We start from the raw sequence: 21,179 nt of genomic DNA on the forward strand, positions 1-21,179 counted from the left end.
GTTCTTCCTTGTCTTTTTCATTTAGTATAAACAAAACAATGTTTGTAGGACCAGACCCTTTGAATAAATGTGTAAAACACGAATGAGTGAAAAAAAAAAAAAAGTTTCTTGCTGCTTTATTTTTCATTTTTATTCGTCATAAGTTAAATAACCAATTTGAACCGAAACTGCTTCCTAATCCGGTTTGTTTACGGCTCTTGTTTCACAGATCCAGCATTTCAGCATGCAACACCACGACTGGTCCCAGTTGGCCAGCTTATCGGCAAGTTATAAGCAACTTTAACTTAGCTTAGCTTAGCATTAAGACTTGAAACCATAGACTGTACACAGATATAAATGATGTGTCTCCACTTCCTCCAACTATTCAGAAATGAGGAGGAAACACAAACGCTGCCATCCGGCACATTTGGAGTCATTTGGTGTACAGCTGCAACATGTAACTTCACCACTAGATGTCACTAAATTCCAGACACTGCATACATAGGGAGCCAATGTTTCAGAGGTGAAACGTTGCCTTCTGTTAACCTCCAAGGTGTGAGGGCGGAGGGGGCCAATAAAACATTTACTTCCTGTGGCTTCGCTGGGACTGAATCATCCGCTTGTTCGGGGTAATGATAAAGTGTCTGAGCTGGGGCCAGGCTCGTTCTTATTGAAATGACATATTGAGAAACGTTTGATTAATGTGTTTTTACTGGAAAGTGACGTTGGTTCCATCCACCCACATCCAAGTGCCCGCATCCTTCTTCATCCTCAATCCAATCCAATAGGCGTGATTTTCATCATTAGAGGCCAAAGTGTGGTTGTTGATGAATTCCTACATTTGTGAGACAGTTGTGAGAGAAGTCATCTGTAATGTGTCCACGATGATACAACAATAATCATCGAGAAAGATGAAAAATAATGTGAAATACAGATGAAAATACAGATGCAAAAAACAGGAACATTAAAAATATATCAGTCAGGGTTAGAGACACGTGAAATGGAATTTCATTTACACAATTATAAAGTATGTCTTGACTCCAAATATTCAAACAAATCATCTTTTGTGTTCACACTTTTGAACACCATGTATCTCCATCTCTAGTAACTAAGTATATTTATTCATATACGTTTTAAAGTACTACATGTATCTGGATAGCTGGATTTACAAGTTACTTTTCAAATAAAGATTTTACTTTAACTTACTTTTACTATAAAATACAGTAAGTGTGTAAAATCGCAGATATTTTTGGGGTTAATAGTAAACAATCACATACACTTTTAACAAACCATTCAAAGTCCAAAAATGATCAAATATCTCAACATACAATAATTCTAGTAATAATGAACATGTACTCATCCTCCCCCAAAAGTGAAGCTAAAGCGTTTCAATTGGCCTCTAATGGCCATGGAGCTACTAAAAAGTCACATGTCAAATAAAATAACCAAAGATGTTTTGTGTAATTTCAGATTGTTCTTATAACACTGATGTTTGTTTAACTGTATATGTTTTAGGATTGGTTTGATTTGGGTTTATATTTGACGATATAAAAACAAGGGGAAACATTATGATTGACAGCTGAGACTGATTCACGACTAGACTCTGCTGTCAAATGAGGTTATCGACACAAGATGGCAGCATCAGCATGCAGGACATTTTGTATATATATTTTTGTAAATAACCACATATTAATTTGTGTGGAAAGTAAATGAGAAGAAGTGTTTTCTGCTGCTGTGATGCCAGAAAACCTTGTGTTTTTCCATCACAACCATATTAATGAAATGCTGACGACACACCATCTTCTAGAAACTACTTGTAGCCACCAGGGGGAGCCATAGTGAACTGTCATTACATTACAAGTAAAAAGTGTGCTTTAATTTGAAAATCCACCTGTCATTCAAGTAATGTGAACATAAACACAACTTTGAAAGACAATATAATTAAAACGAACAAAACTTGTTCTTTTGTGCTGTGACATTTGAAAAAACAAATTATAACGTTAACCAATATTTATTTTTTATTGTTTTATTTCATTTATTTTTAATGTAGGATTGAAGTATAGAAGTAGATTAACTTCTGTTATCTCTCTCACACTCAGCACGATCCGGGTTAATGTTCAACTAGATAATAACACCGATGATTTCCATGCGTGAGTCGTGCGTAACAGAGGCTGAGGACGAATCAGCGCGCAGGATGTGTCCTGGAGCCGCTCCTCGGTTCGGTCTGTCCCTCCTTCAGACCTTCAGACGAGCAGGGACCAGGACCAGGACCAGGACCCGGGGACCAGCGAGACTCACTCGGCCTCTCGGGAAAACGAAGGAAACAGAAACCTCTTGAATCTGAATCTGTGAGGACCGTGTGCGGAGCCGCGATGGTTTGCGGAGGATACATCTGCACCAAGAACGCTCTGTGCGCCCTCAACATACTTTATGTCGTGAGTAGAAAGTTTACAGCTGTTACATCGCAGGACGAACTGCTGGGAAGTGTCAGTGGGACTCATGAGAATGAAGAAGATGTAGTTGGTTCTTTGTTGTGGAGCAGGTGGTGAAGGAGGAAGTGACCAGGCCCAGTTAATGGCAGCTGCTTGCACCGTCAGTGGTATCTTTACACAGAGATAAGAAGAAGTACTTAGGAACATGAAGTATAAACACCTCTGTCTGCGTCATTATAAACCCAGAACAACCTATTTCTGCTGTTTTTCCTGTTTCGATGTATAATCTATTTACAAACATACGTCGACACTAATCTTGATCCTGTTGTTTTTAAGATAAAAAAACTAATAACATTTTTATTGTAATGTCCTGAATTATATATGGAAACTTTGGAGCTGCTAATAACAACATAGAATGTAAAGACAATTCATAAAGGTATAAATACATTTTATTTAGATACAGCTGATGACAAGTACAATACAGAAAGTACAGAAATAGATTTAATTACAGCTGCAACAATTATCTCATTAATTATTTAGTCTATTGACAGGGTAGCTATTTAGCACATTTAATAATTCTATTTATTTGAAAAAAAACATTGGAGAATTTGTTTCTTTTTCTTTGTCATGCGTGGTATTAAACATCTCTGCGGAAAGATCTGGGGTAAATATCTGTGAAATTTGAAAGAAATCAAGTATTATTTACTCTTTAGTTCCTATATCTGCCTCTAAACCATATAAAACAGCTCATTTACGCACAATAACTATATTTAACAACTTTACTTTACTCCTTCCTCTTGTTTAATGTAAGTCCAGTATCGGAAAAGATTTGTAAGTTGAAAGTTTGTCTCCTAAACCAAAACTAAAACACGAATTCAATCCTTTTATCACTTAACAAAATTAAAATTATATATTTGTACTTTTGTATATTGCATATTACATAAACCACTGTCCCTCAAAGACATTGAACTATAATAGTATTCTACATCTTGAGGTTTTTACTCAGAATAACAGACAAAAACTGAGAGAAAGAGATGAATTGTCCACATGAATTTGCTTTAGTGCTGACCGGACGTTTGCTGAGTTTAGAGCCGAAAGCAAGTTGCATCTGTGCCTTTTTAAAGCTTTTATCTGTCGCTGACTCTGTAGTTGGTGAGTCTGCTGCTGATCGGAGGGGCCGCCTGGGGGAAATGGTTCGGCCTGGTCTCAAGCATCCAGGTGGTGGCAGGCGTCATCGCCGTGGGCATCTTCCTGTTCCTGGTTGCCTTCGTGGGTCTGTGCGGCGCCCTGAAGCACCACCAGGTCCTGCTCTTCTTCGTATCCTTTGTCCGGGTAGTCGCCGCACACGTGCCGACGGGCGTTTGTGTGACCAACTGAATGAAAAGCAAACAAGCTGAAGCTCTCAGAGGGTTTTACTCCTCTGTGGAGCCTGTGATCTGAGAGGGTTTTGAGTAGCAGCAACACAATGAGACTGTTTTCACGTTGATTTGATCTGATGTTGATTTCCTGAACACGATCCAGTACATGATGATTCTGTTCCTCGTGTTCGTGGTGCAGTTCTCGGTGTCCTGTGCCTGTCTGGCCCTGAATAAAGACCAACAGGTATGTTCCTTTGGTCTGTGCTGACAATTATAAATATATTGTTACATTTTTATATATTATCTACTATTATTTATTCATTTTTGCAGTAATGCATCTTGACATTGTTTCCAACCGCCAATAAACCGAACAAGATTTAAGAAATAAATAATAACAAAACTTTATTTCTATAGCTCTTATCTAAAGAAGGTTGCAAAGTGCTTTCCAAAATACATGGAAATAAAACAAAACAAGAGAAACAATAGGATGTAAACCTGATTGCATCAACATTATAAATCAGCAAAATCATAAATATTATACAGAAATGAGTCTTTTTATAGAATGAGTACTTTTACATGGCTGCATTTTCACACTCACTGGTGGGAAACCTCCTCACAAGGCCCCATGTCAATAACTTTCTGCCAAAAGCTTCACAACTTTACAGGTTTGGTCGGAGAACCGAACATCTAAATTAAAAAGTTACTCATTTATAATTATTAATATGGACAGTTTGCAGAAAATAATTAGTTTGGTTTGATGTAGGGCCCCCGGGTTCCCTCTGCTGGGGGCCACCCAGGTCCCTAGAGTTTTTATTTCTTCACCGTGACACTGCTGCTTCTGTTCTTTAGACAGAGCTGAATGCTTTTTCCATCCATGTTGACTTTGGTGGCTCAGTTTACAGCCTCATCCTGCTGCCGGCTGTTCTCCAGCTTTTAGTAACAGGACACACAACCCGTGTGTGACTTTCGTTCACAGAACCATCTGCTGGAGATCGGCTGGAACAAATCCGAGGCCACTCAACTGGACGTGGAGAAAACGCTCAACTGCTGCGGCTTCTCCAACGTCAACTACAACGGCACCTGTGCTGCTGTGAGTGAATCGTCTGGATGTGGATTTGATGTGAACGTGTCTCTGGGAGTTATTGAATTTTCCTCCTTTTCTTCCTCTTCTTGCAGACTTGCTTTAAAGACCCGTCACCAGCTTGTGAAACCTGCTCAAATATCATCCAGCGGTATGCCGGAGAGGTGCTGCGGTTTGTGGGCGGTGTCGGGCTCTTCTTCAGCTTTACAGAGGTCAGTGAAAAGCCATAGTGACAAAGTTTTAAACCTGTGGAATTTGGTGTGAGACGGGAGCTGATCATAGACTCCTCTTCCTCCCACTATTTCGAAATGAAGCCAAAATATACCAGAGTTTTGCGCAGTATGCTAGCGATCGGGGATTTGAGACTTTGTGGTTAAGTTTGATTTTAGGAAAGACCTTAGGTTTGTATAAGATGGACGATGCATCTCCACTTCCTCTCACTGTCGAGAAAGTAATTCAATTTTGGGGGCAAACCATCATGTCGTCCATCTTTGAACTGTCTGTATGAAGATGACCGTTGTCTGTATTTCCTTTCAGATCTTCGGAGTTTGGCTCGCCCACAGATACAGAAATCTCAAAGATCCCCGATCAAACCCTGGAGCCTTTCTATAGCCAGGCACAGATTAATACATTGCACTGCTGAATAACTGTTTGTCCCCATAAATTACCTGTACATCTGTTTAATGCAAGGCAGAAAAAAAAGAAAGTTTTATGGGTCTTTTCGGGCCTCTTCTCTAAATCTTTGCTGCTCAATTACTCTCATTTAAATTATGTAACTTTTGATCCTGAAAATAAATGTTGTGTCTTTAAGTTGGTTAGTACACTTATTTACTTTTGTTACTAAGAGTTGGAGAAGATCTTTATCACTCAAATATCTGTATGGTGCTGGAGTTAACAGCCAGTTAGCTTAGCTCAGCTTTGCTTAAAACCTTGAAACACAGGAGAACAGTTAGAATGGCTCCGTCCAAAGCTTATTGATAAACACATGCTTCTGTATCTTTGTTATTTCATAATAAAACCACCAAACTGTAAGAAGAGAGAGGATCTGCAGGGGGGTTTTGTGACAGACGATTTTCGGATGGTAGCATTGACACACTGAACACACTCACACCTCCTATGGAACTGGAATGCTATCAATTCGGGTTATGCAGTTGTGACCACATTCCGAGGGCCGAGATCCGATTGTCATTTGTCTTCGGCCTTTTCTTGGCGCTTTAACCATAAGACCACAAATACAAACCATTACTATGGTTTTTTTCACATGACCTGTGACCTGTAGCTGTGTCCTCCTGCTTCGTCACAGAAGCTCACAGCGACTGTGTTGACTCAACACACACACACACACCTTATGCAAATAAAACGCCACGAGTGTAGCACCACTCCTAGATAAGCACTTCACAGGTGAACACACACACACACACACAGACACGCACACGCTCTGCAGACAGTGGATTTGTGTTGGACTTGCAGGAAAATATTAAAATTGGGTCCAATCTGTTCCAGTTTGATAGACAGTGATCGATATTATCAACCTAACATTTTGTTTTATTTGTGTATTTATTGCTCTTTGATTTGAATAAAAAAGTATTACAATCTGAGCGTAATGAACTTAATCATGTCCCATAATATTTATTCTCTCATGGTTTGTAATTTTCCCTAAATGGTCCAAAATAAATCAAGTAAGAAATAGACTAGTTTTCACTCAGGAGGTGAAAACTTTGTGCCACATGACTCGCTCACATTCCTCAGCCCAAACAGGATGCCAACCAGGAAGTGCCCTGGCTGTTTACGTTCCTCTGCGGATAAAGAACTCCACAGGCAGAGTAACCTGTTCACCAATGTTACCCTGACGTCAAATAGTTCAGCATCTGCACCGTGTTAATTCAATCGACTGTGTGCACAACGTGTCATTAACTGTAACCTGTATTTTTATCCGTCTATTTGATCAAAGGTCATTTCTGACGCCAAGCAAGGGAGGAAACAAATGCTCATTGTGCTGCACATAAATTGAAAAGTTTGTTAAATAAATAATAGAAATAATACAGATTTGAACTTCATGGTTTATTAAAAATGGAGCAGTTCTACAAAGGCTGAGGATAAGTGTTGGCGAGTCAAATGTAGAAATCGTGACGTCCATCTGAAGTGTGTCCAGCACTCGTCAGTCACTTCTCTCTGGACTTTATCGACTCGTATTGTCAGTGTGGATCTTTACTGGAAGGGAGATGTCATATGTTAAGATCTGTTTTTCGAGCTGCAGCATTTGCAAACAAAGAAAACATTACCACACCTCATCTCAGTGTGAACAACTTATTAAATCTATAAAGGAAACGTTTCCAGTTTTTCAAGTCGGTATTTAAACAACAGTCATGTGTCCAGATGTGATCAGACAGGTTTGACTGGCTGTGAGTTCATCTTCTTTCCTGTTCATGCTGGTCTCCTCACGGCAAAAGGTTTGGTGAGTCACACAAAATGGTAAATAAATGTCATGGTATACTAATGCATCAAAAACGGCATAAACTACAATAACCTTGCTGTGGTTGTACGCTTCCTCCACCCAGTGCAGTTCCTTTTTCCTGGCTCACATGAGCTGACTGTGATCTTTGGCCACTTAGTTCTAATCAGGTGATCTGAAGGCGCTTTCCACTTGATTCGGCGCTGTGATGTATGCTGGTCCTAACACAATGCATGCTGGTTAGAAATGTTGGCCGACTTCACCAGCCCTGTTTTTTTGCTGAATTAAGACAAACATCTCTTTACTTCAGAAAAACTGAGCGGATTTTGTATTTTTAAAGAAAAAAAGATGATTATTTTCTTTTTTTTTAAATCTGCTGTTATTCTTTTGGATTAACAGGATAACTAAGTCTTAAATTCAGAAAATCCGAGCCCATTTTTTTTTCCTCAAGTGAATACAATAGGCTTCAGTATATCCATAAATGTCAGGTGTTAAAAGGCAAACCTCTCGTTGTACCTGACTGTTTTTTACTCCTCCCCTTCAGGATCAAGTCAGACACACCTAGAGTCCAAGTGACAACTAGTCCGAATTCGCAGGCAGAGGCAGACTTGAGATATTATGAAATTACCTTTTACCAGGAAAATCTATCCATGAGCCCAAGTGAGTGTTAGTGCCTGATGCAATGAAATTCTCTTGAGATATTCCTGATATATCACATTCAAAACAACCCCCCGACACACAAAAAGAGAACTCCGTTGTATCAAGATTTTTATTAAGCTTACTGTACAGCATGTTCATCACATGAAAGTTTACTCTTGCGCTTGATAGGGAGGAAGGCAAAAGTCCACTACATAACTAGAACTCAGGCTCAATATTAACAAAGCTACACAAGGATAAGAGAGCAAAAGAAATACAGACGAACACAAGGGAACAAGACAGAATTAAAGTCACCAGGTTTAGTGAAACTTAAATCTAATATATCATCTTTTGGATCGGGAACATTCTCTCAGCAAAGGTTTGACCTAAATAAACACTAAGTAATAAATAGGCACTGGGGAAGCAGTCACATTAGCAGTAGGAAATTAGACGAGAGAGCTGCTAACTGCTTTAAAACGTTACACACAGTTGGGAGAAGCTGTAGCGAGTGGTCGGGGGAGTTAAACGATGATCCGAGAAATGAACACAGAAGAAGACAGCTAGAGTGCCGGTGAGTTGCAGCTGATTACGAGTCTGATGAGAAGGCTCTATGCGAGTTGGGAAACTGCTGAGAGTTGAAATCCGGGTCTTCTCTCACTCGTTTCTTGATGTCGGCTTTAACCTGAGAGGAGAAGAAGAGAAACAGTCAAGATTGAGGTGGAAGAAAGAGGCACTTTGTCAAAATGTGACTTTGTGACGTTTGCAGTGTTTCTATGTTATACAAACGTACATTTAGATTAATTAAATGATCAGTTAAATCATAAATTAATAAATTAAAAGGTCAACAAGTTTACAAATAAATGAAATCTGTTATTCTGTGGATAAATCACTTTATCCCAGAGCCAACTGTTTCAATTCAAGGTTTATCAACCTGAAAACCAGGTTTAAGACACTGGAAATATGTAGTTTTTTATGAAGCAGCCTGCAAACACGACTGAACATCTTCAGAACCCTGATGCTCAGCTTTGTAACTTGCAAATGAAAAGTTAACAGAATCCTAATAAAAAATCAATGCTGAGGGCGTTAGTAGCCGACACAATGAGCAGATACCTGTTCTGCGTACGCTTCCTTCGTCTCCTGTGTCTCCAGATCGTCCTGTAGTCGCTCAGTGGAGGTGATGGGCCTGACCCCGGCCGTCCTGGCTGCTTGACTCACTGCGTCAGAGAGGGAGAGGAGGCTCGCACCACCCTGTCCGGTCTGAAAACACACACGTACAAACATGTTAAATTAGGTGATGACATGTGAAGCTGTTAATGTGAAGAGTGAAGCTGGAAACGACCTGATCACCTTTCTGCGTTTCGCAGGCATTCCATGCAAATAGGCGTCAGACAGCGGCGGCTGGGCCTTCATCTTCCTCTGGGTCATCATATCACACCTGATGATGGGCACCCACTCCTACACCCCAAACAGTAAATACACAAGGAGGGTTATTGGTATCCAGGGTGACTGTGGGTCCTCAGGAGGTTCTAAAATGTCTTAAATACAAGGCCTTCAAAAATATATAAATTAGATGGTCTTCCACTGCAGCCCAGTAAGGAAATACTTGATCTGACAAACACAGACTTCAGAGGCTTCATTAACTTAAGCTAAAGTAAAAGCAAATTTTTTGACAACAATTTGGAATTTATCTCCCATCTCTTATTCTTGGACCAAAACACTTTTTAGTGTATTAATGGACATCTGAGTGTTGTTTAAAGATGATCTCAGTCTGTTTGTATTTCCAGAAACCATGTCCCTGCTACTCTGAGAACTTTAGAACAGTTTTCACTGGAAACATTTCTACAGCAGAAGTTCCAATAAAAACTGTCTGATCATCCAGAGTAACAGGGGAACATGTCCAGGAGCCGAATGTCCTGACCTCCTGTTTTGTTGCACGGCCCTGGTTCACATTTACAAACAACCAAAATGATGTGTTATTAAAAACAGCGAACAAACTGTGTGTTCTCTTACAGGGGGAACAGCAGCCGCCCAGGCCTCTGACTCTCCAGCAGAATCATCGCTGCCTCCCTCTGCTCCCGCTGCTGCCATGTCGCCACCTAATGGTGCGGCCCCTCCTGCGGCCCCTAGGTCTCCAGGCAACACCCTTGTCTCCCGTGACGATGCCCTTGTGTCGTGTGACACAGACATGGCCTCCTCTGCTGTGGTTGCTGCAGCTGGTGAGAGGTTGTCCAAGTTCTTCAGAGGGAGAGAAGAGTGAAGTGAGGAAACTAAAAGTCAAAGCAGCGCCTGAAATGTCATATTAAGGTTGATCCACAGAGGATTTTAAAGACACACCCTGCTTACCGTTGCACTTTGTGCTCGTTCAGGCTCTTGTGTGGCAGGTGCAAAAGACTGATCTCGCTGAAAGAATGTCATCTAATATTTATTAGCCATTTCAGACGTGCTGTCTAAAGGAACACGATATGTAAGAGCCATCAGACAAGACGGACGGCTTTATTTGCACACTACATTATTTGCATATACCTGAGTATGAGTTTGTGTATCAGTTGGGAAGGAAACCGATAAAATGTTAAACTCAGAAATTCAAAGATAGATACAGAAAAGAAGAAAACAATCAAACTTCAAACAACCTGTGAGTAACTGAACACCTGAGAAGTAACACGTGAGAGCCACTAACACTATCAGCCACTAACACATAAATAAAATAAAACAGGCTGTGATGCGTTACCTGTGTGTGAACGATGTAGTTTTGGATCTGCTCCTGTGTGATCGGGATGTGCTCCAGAATCACCTGCAGCCTCATCGTCATCATGCTGGTCATCCAGTTGACCAGGCTGGGGCTGATGTCACTCGACATCCTTCGCTGCAACCAGAAGAAAGTTCAGCTTTTACTTCACAGCAGCTGGTGTGTTGTTTATTTTTTGTATTTTTCTCTCTTTGGATTGATTCAAACTTTTAATTGTGTGACTTCCTTTTTTATAAAGACAAAAGTGATGACTCCAAGTGATGTTTGCTCATGTTGAGTCACTATCAAAGTCAATCACACATGTATAAGGTGCTTAATCATGTATTTGACTCTAAATTGGACCATCATTTATAAAATAAACATCATGCTGTATTGAAGAAGACTTAAAATTAGAGTTAGAGACAATAAACTCCTTAGAAAAGGGATTACTAACGTTATAAAAATAAAGAGAGAAGCTGAGTCATTTTTTACAGAAGTCTATAGAAACTGACTTCATTTCTTTTTGCAAGAACTGGAGTCGCCATCTGCTGGTCATTTGAGAGAATACAGATTTCCATTTCCAGTGAGTGTACTAACTATTCTGTGGTTGATGACTGCAGTCAGAGCTCTCTGGTCTCCTCTCAGGCAGTGCAGGTTGAGTGCCAGACACTCGAAGAGAGCCTGGTTACACATCAGCAGCAACCGGGGGCCAAACATCTCATCTGGATGAGAACAAATATTGAAATTGAATAATAAGGAAAAACATTGCATGAAAACATTTATTTCATTAAAAAATTCCTCTACGATTCTCTACATTTGCTACAGAGACAGTTTAACTTTAAGTTGGTAAAGTTGACTTATTTGCTTAAAGCAGGATTCCTCATAAATACTTTAAATAGGATACTCTCAAGTGCTACAACCTACACAACACAAATGGAGGCAACACGAACACAAACAGAAAAAGAAAAATAGTCTTTTACCACTGCAGCGCAGAATATGTGTGGCGATACGAGTCAGCTGCTGTCTGAAGAAGGACATGTTGGTCTGAGTCACATCAACGCCGTCCAGCACGGTGACTGAAGACTCTCTCTGAAGGGGTTGAAAGTGAAGAAGGTGCAATTAAAATTACTCGGCGGAAAGGTTCGTGAAATATTTTTCAGTCACTAAATTGGGTCCAACATTTCTTCAGTAAAGCCTAAATGACTAGATGGACTATAGAGAAATCCCTATAGGCATCTTATCAAAACTTCTTCGATCATCTTAGCTGTGATAAATTGATATCATATAGTGTAAAAAATGATTTGATCACATTTCAATAGCTACTGTTTTGTATTTCAGTGGACGAGGAGAGGATTTCAGGGACTTACAAAGCTCTCGGTGATGTACTCCTCCAGTTCGTTCACAAGACTCTCGGCAGCCTCCTGTGGGACGGAAAGAAGGAAAGATAAAACATTTACCGGTCAATTACACAAAAGAGAAATATGAGTGAGAATTCCTGGTGAGTCGTACTAACAGCAATATTCTGGTCGGTGGGCTCTCTGCCACTGAGGTAGTTCTGGGTGAAGAACTGGGACAGCTGAGGCTGGATGCGACCAAGGGGTTGGTGCTGGCCGTGAAGAAGCATCACCAGGTCTGACATGGTGAACGTCTGGCACACCAACATCAGCAGCTCGCCGAAAAACCCTGTGAACCACAAATAAAACAAAAAATAAAAGAAGGGAATACAGAAAATGCTCCGTCACTACATTTTGTGCTGTTCTTTACCAGTAGGATCCTCGGGACTGATGAAGATGTTGGTTGCCTGCGACAGCCTCTGCATAAACTGAGCGATGCTCTCTGTGTCGTTCTGGGTTTGGCCCAGGGAGCCCATCATGGTGCTGAGAACACCACGGACGATGCCTGTGAATAACTCTGGGTTGAGGGCTTCAGCCGCTCCAGTGGGATTGGGCATCGGGTTGGGCCCTGAACCAGGAGCTGGAGCAGTACCAGAGGAAGGTGGGGGTGGAGTAAAGATGGGCTGGGCCTGGGAAGGAAATGAGGATTTGTTACCACAGTAATTTCTTTAAAATGTGTCCACACACATACACTGTGAGTCATTTACTAAATAAAATACAATTTAATACACAAAATGATTATTTATAATCAGTTTAATGATGGAATACTGGATAATAAAAGTAATCCACAAACAAAGTGTCACACATTCAAACTCTCACCTGCTGCATGAACTCGCTGACTCCCTGGATGAAGGCTGGAACACCAGATGTGGTGACAGTGATGGAAGGGGCTCCTCCGGGGCCAGCTGCACCAGCTACACCCAGGAGGGAACCCAGGAGCTGGCTGAGGTCTGGGGGCATCTCCTGGGACTGAGGCTCATTGGGGTTGGTCTCATTCTGGCTCATTGGACTAGTATTGTTTGCAGTGGGTGGAGGTGTTGGTCCAGAAGTGGAGAATGAAAAGGAGGAGGAGGAAGAGGAGGATGAGGAGGAGGAAGAGGTGCTGGTTTGAGAGGGGGGAAAGGAGGTGGAGGAAGGTGTGGATGTGGATGAGGAGGATGAGGATGTGACAGTTTGACCAGCTGTGGAAAAAACAGATTGAAATATTTATTAACAGCAATGGATTACCAATCTCTTTTTAAGTAAATGAATCCCATAAGGACAGAAATGCTGTTAATAGTCTGAATCTGAATTGAACAAACGGATGAGCTTACCCATTTGTCCCGGCAGCAGAAGCTGTCCGACTAGTCCACTAATCATCTGGTTGAGAGCAGCAGGGTTGAAAGCCTGTGGGGGAAGATATTGTATGTGTCTCAAATACTGAATATGTTGACAATCAGCCTCAACAATCACGCAGGACCCAAATCTGAAAACAGTTTCCGCACACCTGTCCTGGCTGCTGGCCTGGCATGGCAGCCCTCACATTGATGGTGGTTCCCCTAGTGCCAAACGCCGGAGGGGGCATGTTGGGTGCAAATGGGGGTCGGCTGAACACAACCCTGGCCTGGGGTCCAGTGTGGGGAGGTGGTGGGGGAGCAGTAGGGGTGGTGGTGGGTGTGTTAGGACCCGTGGTGGTAGTCGAAGAGTTGGCTGTGGAGTTGTAGCCGGGAGGGGTGGGCTGTGGTGGGACTGGCTGGCCGGTGGCAGCGGCGGTAGCGGCGCTTGTAGCTACGGCAGCGGCGTATTGGCTGATCTGTTGCATGAGGTTCCGCATAAAGTCGGGGGGGAGGGCACCTGGAGGCAGAGAGCGAGCAGGGAATCAGAACAATATGAGTTCTTGTTTTTGTGATCAGAAGAAAATAAGACTGATTAGTTAATGTTAATATATTAAGGATTTATAGCTTCAGCTAAAACATTTCATTATCAATGATTAATATCATTATCATTGTTCCTACATTGTTTCCTGAAGCCAAAGTCGACTTCGTTCTTAAAATGTTTTGTTCCTGACCAAAGGGTTAGGGTTACAAAATTTGATCTAATATTTGACATGAATTTATTGATTAATCATCTTTAAACTGGCCTTTACCTGGTTGTCCGGGCATTTGCTGACCAGCTGCTGCAGGGTTTGCACCTTGGCCTGCACACAAACACAACACAAAAAAATGTTTTAACTCCTGTGTAATAGTATGTTACACTCAGAAGTGCATTTGCAATAACATCCTTATTCAACAAACAAAAGTCTGATTAGATTTAAGCCTATAAATCATTAAATTCTTCAGACCAGTCGGCCAACGCTCGTGGCGTTGGGGGATGAAGTGGTGCCATATGTGCAGTCATTCTATTCCAATGCACTGCCGCCCAGCAACGTGACAGACAAACGCCTTTAACGAAGTGGAGCATTCAATCAGTGACGGAAACGGGACAACACACCATCCGTGTTCATCTGCATCATGACCACCGGGACTGCCTGGTGGCTGATCCTGATGACCCGGGGGCCAGCCTGTCCCTGTCCCGCCTGCTGATTGGACGCGGAAGTCTGTGGGGGAAAGGTCTGTCCCTGACCTGCCTGCTCCGACTGGCTGGCCGACTGGGTGGTCGTGGTTGGTCCCTCAGTGCCGTTAGCCGCAACAGTCACTGTGGCGCCCATGTTCATCTGTTGGTGAAGATGCGAGGTCAGTCAGGTCGAATTAAACAAAATGTTCACATCACCTTCTGTCTAAAATATATTTGTGTTCTCTTACTTGCACTGGGATGTGGTGGTGTACGGCTCCAGGCATATTGGCCGGGGTGGAATAGTGGGAGAAAGGACGGACCACGTGTAGGTGGCGTGGCACAGGGCTCATGAGGTTCAGTCGCAGGTCACTGAGGGCCACAAGGGCGTTACCAAGGAGACGGAGACACTCCATTGTCAAGACGAGAGTTCGCTGGTCCTCCTCTCTCTCCTGTTCAAAAAAAAAATATATCAGCTATAGAAAAAGTTTTGAAAAAAACATTATATTTACCATTAATAGTTTACAAAAATGAACATTAATATAGACGAGGATTCCTGCACATTGGTCCAATTTATCCATCCAACCAATCATATGAACAAACTCTCCACAGCTGTATACACCTTTCATTTAACTGATGATGATTACATAATCTGAATGGATCTTGAGTTTAAATATGATATATCAAATATTTAATGAAACAACAGCGCCCTCTGCAGCTCCAAAGCGGTGATTAATTCAATTGGGCTACCTGTCTGAGTTTTTTTTAATTAACTGATGCCATAGATATTTATAAATAACGATTCCAAAATATAAACAGACGTAATTAAGAAAGACAGAAACAAAGATTATAAAAAACGAACATGCGTGTCCACCCCATGTATGATACCAGGTAAAGATACAAAGCAATGGGAGGAGATAGTATTTGGTACATACTGTGTATAAAATATGTTAGTGTGCCACATGTATGAAGGGAGTATAAGACTGAAGGGGCAACATACAACAGAGATCAGCAGCGAATTATTATGTGGAAGTTTGAATCCTACTGTATTGTTGTTGTATTCTGTGCTGGTGGCTGTCTCCAGGATGGTGTGAGCTCTCTGGAGGAAGGGCTGGAGTCTCTCCTCTACCCTCCTTAGCTCAGACAACATCTCTGCCAGATCTGATGGGCTGGGATGACTAGAGGAGGAAAAGAAATCAAAACGTGTCACATTCAAACACATTCCATTGATTATATGCCAAAAAATGTAAGGATGCATTCAAATTTACGATTGATAAAAAAACCCTGAATTGCTTGTATTGATTCTCACACAACTATAATATGCGGGATAAGTAACAATCATATATCTCACTTGGGTCCCGGTTGGGGGGTTGGTCCCTCAGACTGTCCAGAAGCAGCGGGTGCAGGTGGGGGAGTTGTTGGGGGTGGGGAGGTGTCCATGGGCTGGGAAGGAGACGGAGTGGAGGAGGTAGAAGAAGACGAGAGAGGAGGGGCAGCAGCAGCAGTAGTAGGAGGAGCGGCAGCGGCAGCAGCAGCAGCAGTTGTTGTCTCCGTTTGGGAGGATGCGTCACTCGGCCGAGTCTAAAAACAGACACAAGACAGTATTAGTTACTGATAAGGCGGCGGTTTCTCTGGAGCTTTGCCGAAGGAATAATTTGGAGGTTGAGCTCTCACCTCCATTCGCTGGATGACATCATTGACGTCCCTCAGTAGGTTTTCAGCCAGCACCAGCCTCAGCCTCGGCTCGCTCTGCACCGGTTGGTCCATATCAATGTGCACATTCACAGACCCGTTGGTCTGAAACGGAAAAAGTGACAATTAACAAAACAGCGTGATGTCAAGTGGTGTTGTGTACTATCAGCAGACTCTGTATCTTACCCCAGTGCTGGTTGTGACTCTGGCATTTCTGGCACTCTCCCCTACCATCTGCTGGACTGACATCTACACGAGAAGAGCAACACACTGAATTAACAAACCTTTGGAATCCACAGTTAACACTCAAGACCAACCTTTTGTGTTGGTCGTGGCTGTAATGAAACGAAACATGATTAAACGTGTACCTGTATCTGCTGGGGGTCCATTATGTTGACAGGAAGGTTGAAGGTGCCCAGCATCACGTAGCTGTTAGCATTGCGATCATGTGGGGGCACTTGGGATGTTCCTTGGGAGGACGAGGAGGGGCCACTGTCAGCCGAAGTGCCTCCTGACCCTGAGCCAGGCTGAGAGGGCGGAGGAGGCGCCCGCTCCACAAGGTGTATCACCTTGCCACCCACATCTGGGACAACAAGAGCACTACAGTTACATCTGGGCACAGAAGATAATTCAAGATAGATGCTTGATGATTACAGCTAATTTATTAATTGATGTTGCAACTACTAACTGGAGCTATACGATGCAATTTACTGTAATTACTTTTTACCACAGCAGTGATCCACAACCAAAATAAAAAGTTGCTGTACAGGAAACCTCAAACTAAACTCTACTCTACTTATTTGCCAACAAGTGTTGCTGAAATGTCACTGAACAATGTGCTTGTTATTATAAATAACCGTGGGACCGTTTTTTAGAGAACTGGTGTCACACTGAAACTAACCAACACAGGAAGTAGTACAGAGCGAAACCTAAATGTCCCTTTAAAACAAGATTAAATCACAATTAATTAAGTACTTACTGTAGTCTGCCAGAGTTCGCTCATCCTGCAGCACTCTGCCCTGGTAGATCAGTCTCTGTTTGTCCACAGGGATGCCCACTGAGGGAGCAATATGGTCCTTGAACTCTTTCACTGTCAACTACAAAAGGTTGGAAGAGACCATAGTTAGGATGACCTCAGAGGCTGACTGGTAATGAGAATGCTCTCCAGATTCAGAATTCAGAAGGAATTGAAGAATTTACCTGACCGCCGACAGTGTAGGTCCTGCTCTGTGAGTCTAAGGTTTTGACCGTCACTTCTATCTCTGCAGTTTGTTCCTCCATGGTGTTGCTGTATCATAAAAAGATGAATAGAATTAAACAATTAGGATGCACCAAGCAAGACATTTTACAGTTAAAATATAAACCTGTCAACCATTTAAACATTACCCCGATCAATTTATGTCTAACTCAACCAATAATCACATGTATTGCTGCAACTATGACTAATTGTTATTGCTTTAGTTGATCTGTTAATTTTTATGTGAAGTAACTGACTAATCAGCAAATGTTTAAAGTGTCAGAAGGTTAACGCACATCTTCAAAAACAATCACTTAAAAGAAAACTAGATAAACACTGATGAAAACAGAGACCAGTGAAAGTTCAGCATGTTTTGCTTGATGGGAAACTAGAGTCCACACTATGATCAAACAGAGTAGTTATTAAAAACATCAAGAAAATAACCACGTGCAAAATAGAAAGGAGCTGGTGGCAAATTCTGGTTTAAAATGTCCCAAATCTGAATGTGATGAGGCTCCTCTGGATAAATGTGGTCCAGATTTAACCTGTCTAACATTTTTTCTAAACTAGAACCAGCATGATGAGGTCTAGAAGGGGAAAAATCTGGTTTTACCAAATAGAATATTTAAATATACTCTTTTTTTATCGTAACTTGCTCTGATGAGGTATTGAGAGACGAATAGCTGGAGAAATCATTTTTGTGTTTTTACTAAATGAGTTAAGATTTTACAAATCTAGAGTCTAATATATTATTCATCATATCTTGTGATATTGTGGATCCAGATCTGATCAAAATGTGAGAAAAACAGAGTTATTACAGTCTTCTACCATCATGAAATATATACTCAATTTAAACTGTATTTTTATTACATGTTAGTACAGTACAGGTGTGACGAGTCTTAATAAAATGTTTTTTTAATCACCCTTTTCATATTTTCATAATAAAATCGAGGTTTTGCGGATCTAAAAAACATTTATAAACACATTCTCACTGTTATTTCAGTGGTTTCATATGTAAACCTGGTCTGATGATGTTTGGATGGACAAAACAAGGAAGATCCTGGCGATTGAGTCGAGACTTGACAAGTCATAGTGTATTGTGGCATTGTGGATCTAGATCTGGTCCAAATGTGAGAACCAGCAGACCAAATTCAAAACTATACATCCATTTAAATTAGATTTTTTAATTAGATGCAGGGTTCAGGCGTGACGAAGGCGATTAAATCTCCCTTTTGATATTTACCCAAATCAAACAAAGGCTCGGACACAGGCCTCTGCCCCCCCCCCCCCCCCCCCCACTGTCAGTCCAGACTAATAACAGGAGTCGAACTATTAGAGGTTTTACCACTAACCCTGATGTGATGGGGACTCGATGGGAACCCACGGCTAATTAGCTCGTCTTGTGTTTGTTTTTGTTTTCACATAATCATAGTAAAAAGATTTGATAAAATGTGAAAAAGACGACAACCGACGCTAGCCTGGTGGCCGCTGCTGTTAGCTTCGCGTCGGTGACGTTACGTTGTCGTGTGTGTGTCTCGGTGTCATTCGCGTGAACATTAATTACACACTTTATAACATGTAACGCGGACGTTAGCCAGCTAGCATTAGCCCGCAACCGTTAATTGCCGCTAGCCCTTGTTAGCAGGGGTTAGCTTAGCTTTAACAGACGTCCTCAGTGTGGCCAAGCGGGCTAAGCTAATGCTAACGAAACGAACCGGTACAATTAGCTTATCGTGCCGGCGGCAGCGGGTCTCTGGGTTCTCTTTAGCAGGAACTGTACCTTAGCAGTCGAGCTAGCTGTCGGGCTTATCCGGCGTCAGCAGCGGGTTCTTATCACTAAATTAGACGCGATTCACTTCCTGGTACGAGCTCTGCTACCTGGAAGCTACCAGGCTGCACGGCGGATGTGACGTGGAGGTGACACCGGAAGTGCTAGTCAGAGGCAAAGAAAGATGGCGAACTTCGTGGAGGCGACGAGCCAGCGGCAGTTTGAAGACATTCTCGCCAAAGCGGGGCCATGCCTGACCGTGGTGCACTTCCAGGCGGCCTGGGCCCCGCAGTGCGAGCACATGAACGAGGTGATGGCCGAGCTGGCCAAGCAGCACCCGCACGCCACCTTCGTGAGGCTGGAGGCGGAGGCGGTGCCGGAGGTGTCGGAGAAGCATGAGATCTCCTCGGTGCCCACCTTCCTGTTCTTCAAGGCCGGGGAGCGGGTGGACAGCCTGGACGGGGCCCATGCTCCGGAGCTGACCAAGAAGGTGCAGCGGCTGGCGGGGAGCGGGAGCCGGGCCGGGGCGGCGGCGGAGGACAGCGGCCCCGCGGAGCTGGAGCAGCGGCTGAAGAAGCTCATCAACGCGGCGCCCTGCATGCTCTTCATGAAGGGCTCGTCCCAGGAGCCCCGCTGCGGCTTCAGCCGGCAGATCGTGGGCCTGCTGAAGAGCCACAACGTCCAGTTCAGCAGCTTCGACATCCTGTCCGACGAGGAGGTGCGACAGGGGCTGAAGGTCTTCTCCAACTGGCCCACCTTCCCGCAGCTGTACGCGAACGGGGAGCTGGTGGGAGGACTGGACATCGTGAAGGAGCTGGCCGAGTCCGGGGAGCTGGAGAACACCTGCCCCAAGGCCGCCACCCCGGAGCACCGGCTGAAGAGCGTCATCAACCAGAGCCCGGTGATGCTGTTCATGAAGGGCAACAAGGAGGAGGCCCGGTGCGGCTTCAGCAGGCAGATCCTGGAGCTCATGAACGGCGCCGGGGTGGATTATGACACCTTCGACATCCTGCAGGACGAGGAGGTGAGGCAGGGTCTGAAGACTTATTCCAACTGGCCCACCTACCCCCAGCTCTACGTGAAGGGAGAGCTGATCGGAGGCTTGGACATAGTCAAGGAGCTGAAGGAGAGCGGAGAGCTGGTGTCGGTTCTGAAGGGGGAGTCCTAGGATGGCATCAGGGAGAGGGCGAGAAGAAGAGGTCACCACGGAGGTCACCACACCGGCCTCCTGGCACTGATGCCAAACTCCAGGAGCACCAGGAAGAGAGAGACAATTTATATAATAGAGATACCAGTAGTAAATAAAGAAATAACTCACATAATCGCAGTTGGAGATGTGACTTGGAGTAATTCCAAAACACATTTTGAGAAATGTTTAAACTGACACTCGAGTGGTGGTGGCAGCGCTTGGCCTTATTTTATAAATCCCTGCATTTCCTTTCTGTCAGTCACTGGGGAAACAGACGACTTCAGTGGATTTGTCGAGCCTCACACTTAACAACAGGTTTATGTTGTGTATGTGGCCCTCTGGTTTAGGTTTAAATGCAAAGTCCACATGCACTGGTTTGTTCAGCGTTAACATTATGATTAAAAAGTTAAAAAAACATCAGATTCTGTTGTTGTTGGTCGTGTTTACATAAAGTTAAATGTTTGAAATATCACTAAAGAATGCAGAAGAACAATTTAAACAAACACTGAAAGATTTTTGAATATTTAAGGAGGAGGGATTTAGAAACTGCGCTGATTTTATAACAAAAGCAAGAATATTAGCTGTGTTTGGACTGAATCTTAATTACAGAACATCCACAAGTCCTGCCATTAAATTCAAATTTGGCAAAATGACAATAGGAACAGGGAGTGTACACTAACATACACACACAAAACTTTTAACACAAC

General features: G+C 42.9%; 3 protein-coding genes across 4 annotated transcripts; 2 read left to right on the forward strand and 1 right to left on the reverse strand.

The window, feature by feature from the left end:
- The first annotated feature begins 2,195 nt into the window (after positions 1-2,195).
- On the forward strand, positions 2,196-6,463 carry LOC133014144 (tetraspanin-13-like). Its single transcript, XM_061081302.1, has 6 exons — positions 2,196-2,414; positions 3,561-3,728; positions 3,933-4,013; positions 4,746-4,859; positions 4,946-5,062; positions 5,388-6,463. Exons 1-6 carry the CDS (start codon positions 2,352-2,354, stop codon positions 5,460-5,462), a joined length of 618 nt encoding a protein of 205 aa, XP_060937285.1. The 5' UTR covers positions 2,196-2,351; the 3' UTR covers positions 5,463-6,463.
- A 1,594-nt stretch (positions 6,464-8,057) lies between these two features.
- Positions 8,058-19,416, reverse strand: bag6 (BCL2 associated athanogene 6). Of its 2 annotated transcripts, none has more exons than XM_061080468.1 (25): positions 19,296-19,416; positions 17,479-17,566; positions 17,258-17,375; positions 16,647-16,861; positions 16,465-16,527; positions 16,261-16,383; positions 15,938-16,167; positions 15,632-15,764; positions 14,838-15,038; positions 14,659-14,749; positions 14,183-14,233; positions 13,544-13,890; positions 13,371-13,443; positions 12,877-13,238; positions 12,428-12,686; positions 12,177-12,346; positions 12,031-12,084; positions 11,644-11,752; positions 11,261-11,385; positions 10,667-10,801; positions 10,282-10,338; positions 9,949-10,173; positions 9,286-9,393; positions 9,049-9,195; positions 8,058-8,620 (listed from the first exon to the last, which is right to left on the reverse strand). In XM_061080468.1, the coding sequence occupies exons 2-25, from the start codon at positions 17,557-17,559 to the stop codon at positions 8,525-8,527; spliced, it is 3,573 nt and encodes a 1,190-aa protein (XP_060936451.1). In that variant the 5' UTR covers positions 17,560-17,566; positions 19,296-19,416; the 3' UTR covers positions 8,058-8,524. The 2 variants fall into 2 exon arrangements, with proteins under 2 accessions (XP_060936451.1, XP_060936450.1); XM_061080467.1 differs by having other exon boundaries at positions 14,527-14,749.
- A 16-nt stretch (positions 19,417-19,432) lies between these two features.
- glrx3 (glutaredoxin 3) lies at positions 19,433-20,892 on the forward strand. Its single transcript, XM_061080469.1, has one exon. It carries the CDS (start codon positions 19,468-19,470, stop codon positions 20,449-20,451), a length of 984 nt encoding a protein of 327 aa, XP_060936452.1. The 5' UTR covers positions 19,433-19,467; the 3' UTR covers positions 20,452-20,892.
- Positions 20,893-21,179: the final 287 nt, after the last annotated feature.

Source organism: Limanda limanda, chromosome 11 (assembly GCF_963576545.1).
Source record: "Limanda limanda chromosome 11, fLimLim1.1, whole genome shotgun sequence".
NCBI classification, from domain to species: Eukaryota; Metazoa; Chordata; class Actinopteri; order Pleuronectiformes; family Pleuronectidae; genus Limanda; species Limanda limanda.

Coding starts and splice junctions, on each gene's coding strand:
- LOC133014144 (XM_061081302.1), top strand. CDS start 2,352: ATGGTTTGCGGAGGATACATCTGCACCAAGAACGCTCTGTGCGCCCTC. Junction 4,860..4,945: donor ACAACGGCACCTGTGCTGCT/GTGAGTGAATCG, acceptor CTCTTCTTGCAG/ACTTGCTTTAAAGACCCGTC. Junction 5,063..5,387: donor TCTTCTTCAGCTTTACAGAG/GTCAGTGAAAAG, acceptor ATTTCCTTTCAG/ATCTTCGGAGTTTGGCTCGC.
- bag6 (XM_061080467.1), bottom strand. CDS start 17,559: ATGGAGGAACAAACTGCAGAGATAGAAGTGACGGTCAAAACCTTAGAC. Junction 15,039..15,631: donor CAGAATACAACAACAATACA/GTAGGATTCAAA, acceptor TTTTTTGAACAG/GAGAGAGAGGAGGACCAGCG. Junction 13,891..14,182: donor GCAAATGCCCGGACAACCAG/GTAAAGGCCAGT, acceptor CTCTGCCTCCAG/GTGCCCTCCCCCCCGACTTT.
- glrx3 (XM_061080469.1), top strand. CDS start 19,468: ATGGCGAACTTCGTGGAGGCGACGAGCCAGCGGCAGTTTGAAGACATT.